The 13278-nt window shown below is 41.2% G+C and overlaps 1 protein-coding gene across 3 annotated transcripts in view; it reads right to left on the bottom strand.

Annotated features, from left to right (window-relative positions):
- Positions 1-1186: 1186 nt before the first annotated feature.
- The window catches only part of GLRA1 (glycine receptor, alpha 1), a 193588-nt gene continuing 181496 nt past the window's right edge, over positions 1187-13278 (bottom strand). Inside the window, exons 8-9 of one of the 3 annotated variants that reach the window (XM_006893677.1) lie at positions 8054-8200; positions 1187-1649 (exon numbers count right to left, since the gene is read on the bottom strand). In XM_006893677.1, the coding sequence (XP_006893739.1) occupies positions 1359-1649; positions 8054-8200 (438 nt within the window). In that variant the 3' untranslated portion in view covers positions 1187-1358. Of the gene's footprint in view, positions 1674-8053; positions 8201-13278 lie in introns of all 3 variants that reach the window. The other 2 variants (XM_006893676.1, XM_006893678.1) reach the window with 2 other exon arrangements.

Below are 13278 nucleotides of genomic sequence, written 5' to 3'. Positions count from 1 at the left end.
GCCCAGGTATAGTGCTGGCACTTTAGAGTTAGAAGGAAAGAGAATATTTAGCTAGTTCATAAATGTTAAAGCTAAACAAAGCACCAAAAAGGAAAAAAGAAACAGAAAAAAGGAAAAAGACTTATAAAAATATAATGGGGTAATCTCCCCAAGCTTCTCACATTTTTATGATATATGAAATGTCAAAATATAATGAGTAGACTTTATGAACTCTCCCTACTCATATATACCTAAGCTGTAGCAGCCTCAATATTGCTCTTTAATCTTTTAAAACTTTACTCTGTAGAATCAGAATATAATAAATATACTTCATTCCAATTACTCCACCTTTCCAAACATTCACCCACTTGTAATTCCAAAGAGACTCTCCAAAAAAATAGACATTTAAAAAAGTGCATCAGTTTATACTCAGTCTATCTGCATATTATTTCTTTAGATTATTATTTTTTTTTAAACTATAAAAAAGATTGCATATTAGCAATATCATGAGAAAACCATGGTGGTCATATCCAGGTGGTAATAATGAAAGGTGAGCTGGATGAGTGTTGAAACACAGAAGCGAGAGAGAGACAAGTGTGGTCTTTAACTTTGAGACATGAGAACTGAGATGGAATTACCTTGATTCTCAATCCTTGTGCCTTTGAAATGTCTCATCTCTTTCGTCATTCCCTTCTCTCCTCGCCAACTTTCCTCCTTGCCACTGCCCAGGCCACAAATCCTCTTGAAGCAGAGGCAGAGAATGGCTCTTTGGCATGTGTTCCCCTGGGCCAGTTTGAAGATAGGATGGCATTTGGAAGGGTGTGATGTGAGACACACACCAGAGCAAGCATATTTGTGACTATTTCCACTCTGGGAAAAATTGTCCATCACTTCTGTGACTTTTAAGAATTTAAGCAGTTACTAGGCTGATAGGTTAAGAAACAAATCTTTTGTCTTGTGGTTTTGCATTAATATTAAGCATGAATATATATCATATATTACATTGCTTTCCTTCTGCTCTGGGCAGACTGCACCCCTTCCAAACAGGGAAACTACACAGCCCATGGACTCAATTCTTGAAAGCTGTTTTTCCCCTTTTCCCCACCCTCCACCCTTATCCTATCCCCTTTCTCCCCACCCCTCAGTTTCTGTATTAAAAATAGCCCCCCTCCCTCCCACCCAAGGTTAAATAGATATTGCCACATTCTAAAGTTCATGCATCACTGCATTTTGCTTTTGCACATATTGCAAAGAAAGAGAGAGCTGTGTACCTGTGCCTTTTTTCTCTCTCCCCCTTCTCTTCCCTAGACTCACAGATTGCCGTGCTGTTTTCACCCTGCCCTCTTCTACCCTCCCCCACTCCCCACATCCCAGACCCTTCACTGGTTGTGGACATCCTCCCTACGGACAATCTTGTAGATGATCCAGTAGAACATATTGAAGATAAGAAAGGCCATGGGGAAGCCAATGCGAGATATTTTGTCGATCTTCTTGGCCCTCTGGATGAAGAGTTTTCGCATTTCCTCTGGGGTCTTGGAAGGTGCAGGAGGAGGGTTGGTGGTGTTGTTGTTGTTGGCACCCTTGACCGAGATTCCATCCTTGGCCTGCAGACAGGCTGGGCCCATGCCATAGGCAGAGAAGTTGAAGCGGCCCTCTCCAGCTTCATCTTCCTGGAATAGATTCAACATGGGGCTCTACTTAAAATAAGACATGGGCTGGGCACCCTCCCTGCAAGGCACTCCCCTGGGGACCAGGCCATGCCCATCAGAGTCTCCTTGCCTCCCAGACCACCATGCTAGGTTCCTGAAGGCTTTTGGCTGGCTGGGGAGTTCTGCCTTATAGAGGGGCGCCACTTGCATTCCAAAACAGATGCAAACCAGGGGATAGGAATGCGCCTGAGGGTGCAGCCCTGCCACTGGGGGGCAAATTAGTTACTTCCTTCTCTGGATCTCAGACTGAGTTTTGTGTTTTTCATCCTCTGTAAGTGAGGACAAGACTGCTATCTCACCAAGGTTCTTTTCACCATCAGAGGAAGTTAGAGATGTGCTGATGCTGCAGGTACTAGATTTTCATTAGAAATTTAGGGCACAATTTGGAGATATCCCCTGCTTTGCCTCTGTTGCCTCCATGCCCTCTTCCCCCGCCCCATTTCCCAATTAACTTTTCCACTGGGTGGACAGGTGAGAATGAATGACCCAGGAGCTCTGGCCTCATCTTCATCTTCAAAGCCAGGAGCCCACAACTTCCTCCTACTGCCATGTTACCATTTCTCTGGCAGTTGTGACCTCAAGAGACCTTTGGATTTTTAGACAAGTTATTGGGACCTCCTTCATTGTTTAGTTTCAACTTACCTTTCCTGACACTCCCCCCCACCCCACTATATGCGCTGCCCTCCTGCCAGCTTTATTATACTTTCTCAATCATTGCTTGTGCATGCCCACCCTCCTGCCTGACCCAACACCAAAATGCTTTGTGCTTTGTTCTTCTAGGTCTTCCTTTCCCCAGCTCCTAGTGATCTTGCCTTGACTTGACTTGTGGAGATTCTGTTGTTTTCTCTTAGCAGGTTTTGTTATCTTTCTATGTGAGCTCAAAGAGGCTCTTAATAATCCAATGTTTTGGCCTCAGCTGGCTTACTCTGTGGCCCTGGGGAAATGTTATCAATTCATTCTGCCCACCTGGAGGGTGAGAGCTTTTAGGGAAAGGATCTTTTTTTCTTCTCATGCAGGTCAGGGTCGGCACAGAACGCGAAACTGAGTAATATTGGTTTATACTGAATTTCTTGTTCTCCGCTGGACCTGCACCTCAGTAATATTGGTATATACTGAATTTCTTGCTCTCTGCTGGACCTGCCCTGCGTGGGAAGAAGAGATTAGTGGACAGATGGTTGGGAGGTGAAGGAATAGGCATGGTACGGTGGGGATTTGATGAGATAGGGTGACAAAAGGCATTGATAGTAATTAAGTATATGAAAACATGTACATAAATGAAAGAATGTGTATGAATGATTTTTATGAAAATCAGTGTTTAAAAAAAGAAACTATGTAGGAGACTTTGTCTCTTAGCTTAAGCCAACGGGACTTGTTGAATTGACCTCAAGTCTAATATTTCCACTGCCTCCAGTCTAGCACTCTCAGCCCATCTGGGTTGTTACAACACAGATCTTATTAATCATCTGCTTAGAAACTCTAAAATAGGCTTCTGTTGACTTAAGATTAATGAAAATCCTTAACATGGTAAACAAGACCTTAGATTACCTAGACCCTATTTACCTCTTCAACCTTATTATGCATAATTTTTTTTCTTTTTCCAAGTTTCTTTCTTTTTTTAATTTTTTTTTTATTAGTTTTAATGAACATTTACAGAGATTTTTGGTTTACATTCATTTGTTGTTGCACTATTTTCTCTACCCTCCTCCCCAGTTCGTTCTTTTTTCCCCCCCCTTTGAAAGTCTGTTTTAATTGTCCAATTGCCACAGTGCTTGTCAAAGACAGTTCTGATTAATCTCCTTTGTCAGTGTGTCCTTTGCCATTCCCTATCACTCCTCCCTGAGAGAGACTTCACCCTGATTCATAAGGAAAAGGGGATGGCATATTCTCTTAGCTACTTCCTGCTGAAAAGGGATGCTGTAGTATGCATCATTTTATGCCCAACTGCTATTGTTGGTAGATACCATTGTTTCAATTATGACTCATAGCAACTCTATGAACAACAGATCTGAACTTTGCCCCATCTTGTGCTGTCCTTAGAATCTCTATCACTGTGTTAATCTCTCTTGTTGAAGGTCTTCCTCAGTCACTTTGAAATACAGTTTTACCTTTGAATGTTCTAGACATTAAGTTGTTCCTGTGCCTGGTATCCTCTTCCAGTCACTTCCAATACCCTCAGCTTTTTCTGTTTCACTTGGCCTTGTTGTTGTTGATTGCCTTCGAATCAAACAGGACTCATAGCGACCCTATGAACAAAAGGCCTGAAGCCCCTCTTCAACCATCAACATTTATCAAAGCTCATAGAGTTTCCGGAGGCATGTTATTTAGGAAGTGGATGCCATTCCTGCCTTTACTCAGGGACATTTCCCTGATCTCCCAAGGATAGACTAGACCATTCTGTCCTGGGATGGTGCAGAGAGATGGGACCACCTCATTGGACAGGGAGACGCCTGCTGCTTAACTCTCTGCCTTCTCATCACAATTTTACTTCCTCACTTTGTCACAAGTGACATGGCCCTGGTGCTGGTTCCCCTCAGCTTGCTATCAAAAGCTCCTTTTTCTCCTGTCACATTGTATTGGAGTCTCTTCACAGTGGAAGTGATTAACATCCTTGGATGCTAAATGGGAGGTTTGGTGCTTTGAGTCTACCCAGGGGGGCTTGGGAATAAACTTAGAAGAAAAGCCTGGTGATCTACTTCTGAAGCCTCACTGAAAGCTTCTTGAAGACTTCTGCTTTGACACATGCGTGGTTGCCATTAGCCGACTGACACTCAGTGGCAACCGATTTATCACATTGTAGTATAATTCCTTGATTCCTGTCTTGGTCTTTCCCATTGTACTGTATTTTCCATAAAGGTAGAGGCAAAGTCTGTTGTTATGCTCAGTGTACCCAATAATGAACATAAAACTCAGTAAATATTTGTTAATAAGAAGTTTTTACTTCCTACTTCCTGCCCTCACTCACCCCAATCTCCTCTCTCATTTCACCCTGCTTTGTTTTAAAAACAAGTTTATATCCCCAGAACTGAGGGTCCTGGAACATAGATCAATGGCTGAATGAATGAATGAATGTGGCCCAGCAGCCCTCACTGCTGTGAAGAAGAGGGGGTGCTAATAGCAAATAGGAGTGTCACAAGTATTTGTGTATGAGGACGCAGACAGTAGAGGGCTTGTGTTAGGATCAAGGAGAAGAGTTGGTGGAAGCTGGCCAAATGATTGGACTCAGTGTTTGGAAGGACACCTGTGCCTCACTGTTGCATATACATTACAATTTGCCTTTCATGGGGAGTGAGGGATATCTGGGCACATGACTTTCTCCACAGGCCCTATCTATATTCCAAATTTACTTTCTAAATGTCTTTGAGTGAATTGTCCTATTTTCCTCTTATGGTAAAAATGGGAAGGGGGCACAGTGTGAACTGGCTAGAAGATTATCAATTTCACCCTGTAGCTTGGAGAAGGGAAATTGCAGACAGGAAAAGGACTTGTTATTTCCAATCTAACCAGCAGGTGGCAGGAAATGATAGCCAGCTGCGCCTGGAGCTGCTTCAGAGGGATGGCGGAAATCTGGTGTCAACTCTAGAACCCAGGGAAAGTGGTAGTGTGCCTGCTGAGTCAGGGGCTCGCAAAGACTTCCCAGTAATCCTTCTAATGAGGCCAGCCAGGGAATTTGAGGACCAGATGCTTTCTGCCCAACAAATGAGGCAACATGGGAAGGTGGTGGGAGCTGGGGAACCTGGCCAAGATAATGGGCACAGAGAAACTCTTTGCTATTCACCATCTGGGGCTTAAAATCCCCTCTGCAAACTTCCTGCCAAGGGAGATTTCTGTAGCCTAAGCTTGTAGACTTCCAGTGTACCAGCTTTCCCCAGTGCAGCTTACCTCAAAGGAAGGACCGCCCCACCCTGAGCCCTATTCTGTACCTTTGCAGTTTCTTATACTTAGGCCCAGTTCAAAGCCCTTGGGAAAGAAATCACAGATTCACATTCCCATATGTGATAGAAGAAGTGAATTGGGGCTTGAAAAACACTTCCACTTGGAAGAGATAGCAGGGACTGGGGAATTGGAAATTCACAGACTGTATTTCCTATGTACAGGCAGTGTTACAGTGCCGGTACCAGGTGGAGGTATAAATCCAATGTGGCCAGATGCTGTGAGTTTTTAAATTAAGCCCAAAGTATGATTTTACAAAATTAAAAAAAAATTATTCCAGATTTTTGAAACAATGCTGGCCAAATGAAAGATGTTTACATGCCAAATTTGACCTCTGAGCTACAATTTTGTGTGCGTGTGTGTTTTAAACTTCTGCCTTGCAAGAAATGTTAGGTCTTATTGAAGATCTACTAAATGTAAGACTCTTTTAAGTTGCTATGGAATAGAACTCTGATGAACAGATAAGCAACTAAAGGTGTATCATCGGTGATGTAAGAAGCAGCTGGGATCCACGTGCATTGCCTCTGCCTCTGCTGTCAGTGACATGCCTAGGAACGTAACTGCCTCACCTCTCAGCCATCAGTTCTTACCTGAAGAGTGAACAGAACAATCTCTGAGATCTCTTTAAGCTAAAACAGGCTGAGATGGGACAGAGAGAATGAAACAGGACAAGCAAATCTAGATAAATTAAGAGAAGGATGTGTAATCCCCTCCCGTGTGATAACTGCCTCTGAAAACCTGCGAGAGGGTCAGCTATGTGTTGGTTCTGACTTGATGGTGCACAACAACAACAGTCTATTTAGGCTGAGTCCATAAGGAATTATGCTGCTAACGCGAAAGATTTGTCTCTTCAGTGGTTCAAATCCACAAGTGGCTCTGAGGGAGAAAGATGGGTAATCACCTACCACGTGATTTACAACCTCAGAAACCCGATGGAGGATAAGCTATGAGTCAGTTCAAACACTTCTTTCCTAGAGCACATGCAACCAGGGTGCTCCTTAGAAGCAGGGATAGAAAGACTTAACCTCACATATTTTGGGTATATTGTCAGGAGGGGCTGATCCTTGGGAAAGAAAATCATGTTTAGAAAAGTAGGAGGCTAAGAAGGAGAAGAATATCTCCAATAAGACAGATTGAAAATGACTGCAACAATGGATTTGAACCTGGACAAGATTTTAAGGAAAGTGAAGGAACAGGCAAGGTTTTGATGTATTGTTCTTGGGTCACTATGAATCGGAGTCAACTCTATGGCACCTCACAGCACTTTGCATGATAAGAATGAAACTACAAACTCCCTTGGCATCTTTTGACTTAATTCTTTCCATAGCCTCTTATTATGCCCATTTTACATATGGAAAAATTGGGCCCAGGAAAAACCCTAACCTGATATCATATCATATACCAAAGAATGTTAAGGAAGCAGAGTGCTTTGTCACAGGATGTTATACCTGGGTGGAGGTTGTTGTGTACTGCCTAGTTGGAACTGACCCATGGCTGCCCCTTCAGCGGGTTTTCAGAGGCAGTTAATTACACTAGAGGAGACTGCCCATCCTTCTCCCGCTATACCTGGTAGACAGCTGTTTTAAAGAGGTCCTTCTATCACCAAAATCTAGTTCAAGCTAATGGATGTATGGATGGATGAGATCTTGATCAAATATTGTAAATAATGGCATTATACAATGGTAATTAGTGTTATGAAACTAAATATACATGAGTGACTGAATAAAACCAATTTTTTTTTTAAAAAGGAAAAAAAGGTCCTTTTAATACTTGTAGGGCCTTGATATGGGAAGGTGTGTGATATGACCGGTCAGGTCATAACATATGGGCCTTTGGTTGCTCTAACCAGCCATTAGAAAGAGGGCAGATGCTGGCTGGAAGGCCTCCCCTTTGCTAGTTTGTTCACCCCTTTGAGTGTTCATTCATATCCCTTTAATCAACTTCTCATTCAGGAAGAAAACCAGCTCTGGGTAGGGATCCTGCTTGTTGTCCCTTGCTTAGAAATAGAAAGCAAGGGGACCTGGAATCATGGTATTCTACTTTAATATCATTATACCTTTTTGTGGTAGATTTTTCTTTCAGAAGCAAGCTCAGTGGAATAATCCAGCTTTGTAGAAAAAAGAAGCCATCTTTCCACCTGCTGCCTCTGTGTTTAGCAGTGGAACGTCTTGGCCCCGCCAGCATTTATTCCATCAGTTCTATGTTCGGGTATAACCTCATAATTTCTGTAGTGTTATTACGGTTGGAAGAGTGATCCCCTGAGGGCTCAGCCAGAGTATTATTTATGGAAGGTGAAGCTAGGACTTAAAATCCCTATTTCTTGCTTGCTTTGCCCACTGAGAATGATCCAGTGAAACAAATGGGTAAGAAAAGCCTGCTTAGAAGTTTCATTTCTCAGCAGCTGTCCCTCCTCAGGCAGTGACCCAAAGGCCTACCTTGTGATGTCTCCGCTTTCTCCTGAATCGGAGCAGCTCTTTGTGCTGCCGAGACACAAAGTTGACAGCAGCGTACTCAAGTAGGGCTGAGAAGACGAAGAGCAGGCACACTGCCATCCAAATGTCAATGGCTTTCACGTAGGACACCTGGGGTCGGGGTGAAAGAGGGAGCATGGGGAGGTGAGGGCCAAACAGGAGAGGAGAATATTGAGTAGGGTGGAATGCTTTTCATTATCTCCTTCCATCCCCCACTGCACCACCCCCTCAGATGGCTTATTAGAGTGGAGCCTGCAGTCGAAGGCAGAAGAAAATGCATCAAACAAACTAGACAGAATGTTGGGGAAATAGAATGTCATACCTCAATGAGGACTAGAAGAGAGAAGTCTTTGTGTGTCTAACATTATCAGTTAATGGAACAGGAAGCTGCATTTATGTTTATACATCTGTATTTTTATAGGATGATTGAACTGGAATATTGTACAAAGCGGTAGAAGTAAAGGAAGATCAGCAAAAATGACAGTGTAAAAACCTCCAAAATGCCCCTTTCATAAAAGCATTAAGAACACTAGTAAAAGCTGTCAAATCAACTTTTTCAGATATCTGTTAATTAACTGAAGGCTCAGGAAAATCTGTTGTTGTTATGTGCCATTGAGTCGGAACTGATCCGTAGTTGAGCCTCCAGTGAGTTTTCGGAGGCAGTAAATCACAAGAGAGGAGATTGCCCATGTTTCTCCTTTGGAGCAACTAGTGGATTCGAAACTGGGCCTTCAGCTTGGCTGTCCTTACCCACGAGGTTACCAGAGTTTCTTTAGAACAATCTGTTGTTGTGTGTATCGCTGAGTTGTAACTGACCTATAGCTGGCCCTCTGGCAGGTTTTCAAAGGCAGTTAATAGCACGGGAGGAGATTGCCTGTCTTTCTCCTGCAGAGCAGCTGGTGGCCTGGAACCATCCATGTGTTTTGGGGATTGCAGTGCAGCTGCTTCTTCTTCTTCTTCTTTTTTTTTTTTTGAGATCATAGTTGACCTTTGCAATGCAGCTTCTTGCCACTAGGCTACCAGAGCGCTCTCTTGCTCTCTCTCTTTTAAATTATTAAATTTTATTAATTTTAATGAACATTTACAGAGATTTTGGGTTTTCATTCATTCATTGTTGCACTATTTTTTCTACCCTTCTCCCCAGTTCAGAGCTCTCTGTAGAGGAATCTAGTGAATATTTATTTAAGAAAACTGGAGAACTGTACAGAACAGCAAGCTTTGTGGGAATTTTAAAAACAATTAGGATATAATTCACATTATCACACAATTAACCTACTTGAAGTATACAATTCAGTGACTTGTATATTCACAGCTATGTGTATTTATCATCATAATCAATTTCAGGATATTTCCAGCATCTCAAAAAGATGATTAGGCATCATGCCTTTGCCTCTCCTCAAAATCTTCAGTAACACCCCAAGCCCCAAGTAACTACTGTTATACTTTCTGTCTCTGTACATTTCCTTGTTCTGGACACTTCATATGAATGAAATCATATGTGGTATTTTGTGATTGAGTTTTTTCACTTAGCATAATGTTTTTGAAGTTTACCCATGTTATAACATGTATCCATTTTTGGTCAACTACTACTTCAGTGTGTGGATATACAACATTTTATTTGTCCCTATGAAGGTTCATGAACATTGGGACGGTCCCACCTATGGGTTCATATGAATAATGAAACTATATTTTTATATAGTGAATGAAACTATAAACCTTCATACACAGACTTTTGTTTGGACAAAGGATTTTTTTCATGGAATTTTGTACCACTTTATCCTGCCCTATTCCCATCATCCGTCTCCCAATTCTATGATAGTCTTGAAAACCAAGAGCCTGGCAGCCACTGGAGAGGAAAAAAGGAGCTAGAATTCCTTGAACGTCTCAGAGAAGTGCCATTATTGACCTGTCCAGAGGTTGCCTGGAAAACGCTTCTTCATAAAGCTGTCCTTATTTGATTTGATTTGGAACTATCCCTGCATCAGTTGGTTTATAAATGTTCCAGTATTCTCTCAGGGCATTTGTGGAAAACAACATTTGTTGAACATCATGGCTGCCTGAGATTTGGGGCAAACTCTAGGTTAACTGAAAAACTGGCAAGAGTGCTCTTATTCATAGAAACTAAGCAGACTAAGGGCAAGAATGGTGGGGCAATGGTGGTAGGTGTGTTGGAGTTAGTGAGACGGGCTCAGGGTAAGGCAGGATTCAGAGCTATTGTACATAGGGTCATTGTTAATTGTAGGCTACTTGATAGCACATAACAGCAACAACATATGTATAGATGACAGAAGAATTGATGCCTTTGAGCTAGGTTCTGGAGAAGAGTATTGACTATCCCATGGACTGCTGAAGGAACAAACAGATATGTCTTGTAGACTGTGCAGCCGGAATGCTCCTTGGAGGCAAGGATGACAAAGCTTAGGTCGAGGGTCAATGAAAGAGGGGAAGACCTTAAATGAGATCGATTGACACAATGACTGCAGAAATGGGCTCAAATGTGTCAGAGGTGATGAGGATGGCACAAGATAGAACAGAATTCAGATCTATTGTTCAAAGTATTGCTATGAGTCATACTCGACAGCACCTAATGAGAACAGCAACAATATATGTATAGAGTAATCGGTTGCGTTTAATAGAATCTTTTTCACTGATTAAAATATTAATGCAATACTTAATATAACATGAATTTTTTTATGTTTAGTAAAAAAAAATAGAATAAGAGAAAAAAAGGAAGTGCTTGAGAAGGAGGTGCCCAAAGGGGGCTTTGGAAAGAAAAGGACATATTTCTGGTAATTTTGAAGGCCACATGCATGGTTAGGGCTGTGTGTACACCCAGGAGAGACTTAAAAAGCCCTTAGACTCACAAGTAAAGAAAATCATAGACTATAATGAATATAGATGCAAAAATTCTCAACAAAATGATAAGAAATTGAGTAAATAATCATATTAATGATATACTATGACCTAGTGGTAGGGAGCTCTGGTGGCCTAGTGGAAAGAAGCTGCATTGCAATCTCAAAGGCAGGTGGTTCAAATCTGCAGAAGAAAGATGGGCAATCTCCTCCCATGTGATTAACTGCATCTGAAAACCCATCAGAGGGTCAGCTGTGGGTCAGTTCTGACTAGATGGTACACAACAACAACAACAGCCTAGTGATAAGAAGCTGCCTGGCAATCCTGAAGGCATGCAATTAAAATCTATTAGCTGTTTTGTAAGAACAATCTCTTGGGCAATTTCATCTCTTGATGGGCAATCTCTTCTTGTGCGATTAACTCAAAAAACCTGCTAGAGGTTCAGCTGTGGGTCAGTTCTAACTCAACAGTACACAATAACAACAGTAATAAAATGAGATTTATTCCGTGAATACAAAGAATAGTCCAATATCAGAAAATCAACTGAAATGATATATAAAGTGACAGAATAAAGGAAAGAGCCACATGATCACTTCAGTTGCTGCAGAAAACACATTTGATAAAATTAAATACCCTTTCAAAATGTAACACATTTTCATCATAAGAACATGAAAAAAATAGGAGAAAAATTCCTCAACATAATAAAGATCATTTATAAAACTCCACAGTTACATACTTACTGAAGAAAGACTGAGAGTTTTCCCATTTAGATAAAAACTACTTACATCTGTGCTATTCAACATTGTTCTGGAACTTCTAGCCAGATCAATTAGAAAAAGGCAATAAACCAAAAACCTCAGTCACCCTTGAAGCCCAGAACAGTACCAAGCCCATGACTTTCAGCTAAATCATATGTGTGTGTATACACCCATACACAAATGCTTCAATTGTCAGGATGTGTATTCTTAAGTTGGTTCTCAAATCTTAAAGGTGATGATGGATCTACCCTCCTTGTTAAAGAATTCATGGTATGAGGTGTCAATACCCAAAATATAACACAAGTATTAATGAGAACTAAGGCTCTGGGTGATGTGTTCAAGACTTTTCTATGCTTTTACTTGGAAGCTTACTGAAGTTGGTCCTATATATAGTAGATGCAAGTAGTAAAAGACAGATGAACTCAGAGTTTTTGATTTACAGCTTAAACGCCACACAGAATATCTCAAAGTTTCTAATTTAAACGTAAAAGAAAGCCTTAGGTCTTGTAGTAATGGAGCTGACATTATTGAAAACCAAACCCAAAACCTTACTGTGACAGTGGGTGGATGACAATGCCATTTATGATCCCAAACTAGAATGGTGTCTGATGTTGAAGTGAGGGATTTGGTTGAGAAAAAATGGGATTCTGGAAATTGAGATGAGGACATGCAGACAGGTAATTTGAGTCACTTCTGCCACCAGAACCAGCTCTTCTATCCCCATCTGATGAGGTTAGCACAGTCATTCTTAGTGAGATTTTGTCTGAGATTTTTTTTTTTCCTGTGCAGAGTCTGGGACACTGTTGAGTCATTGTCAGCAGTAGAAACCCCACAGCTTTTGAAAAGAACTGCTTGATTTTCCTAATAAACTCCAAATAGAAATGTGGAGAATATGTGTGGGAAAGGCTATTAAGGGTGTGGGATAATGGTGAAAGGAGCATAAGAGCATAAGATGGTATCAATTTGAATTCATTGATTTGAGTCACTCTGCCAGACAAAGAACCAGTTGAGTTATTTGCTGAGGGCACCGGGCATATAGAATGAGTGGTGGAAGAAGTAGTTCTAAATACCAACTATGACCATGTGACCAAATGAACAAGAAGAGAAAAAAAGGACTGTAACTATTTTTTTTTTGAGGACTGTAATTATTATGAGTATTTTTTTCTTGTATGGTTGCATGAAATGTTTTTGTTTTCTTCACTTATAAAATGTAAGATAAAACAGGGTTGTATATGTGCTATTTCTGTAACAGCAGCACCAAATAAGTAACTAGAATCTGGTTCCAGGAGTAGGGTGCTACTTGAAATGTGAGGTCCTCCTAATATGTGGGCACAATTTTGGGATTGGATAATGGGGAGAGTTTTAAGGTGCCTGAGAATAAAACCTAGATTGCCTTGAAGATATTGTTGGTGAAATTATATATAGGAATAAAGTTCTAGTTAGGGTTCAGATGAGTAGAATTGTAGTACTAGAAATGGTATAAAAATTCATCACATCAACAAGGCAAAGAACAAGAACCATATGGTCCTATCAATTGATGCAGAAAAAGCCTTTGATAAAATCCAACACCCTTTCATG

This window comes from Elephantulus edwardii, unplaced genomic scaffold, assembly GCF_000299155.1.
Source record: "Elephantulus edwardii isolate Elephantulus edwardi_28Jun2011 unplaced genomic scaffold, EleEdw1.0 scaffold00130, whole genome shotgun sequence".
NCBI lineage: Eukaryota > Metazoa > Chordata > Mammalia > Macroscelidea > Macroscelididae > Elephantulus > Elephantulus edwardii.
Note: the sequence above shows the minus strand (reverse complement) of the source record. Positions and strands in the feature narration are given on the sequence as shown.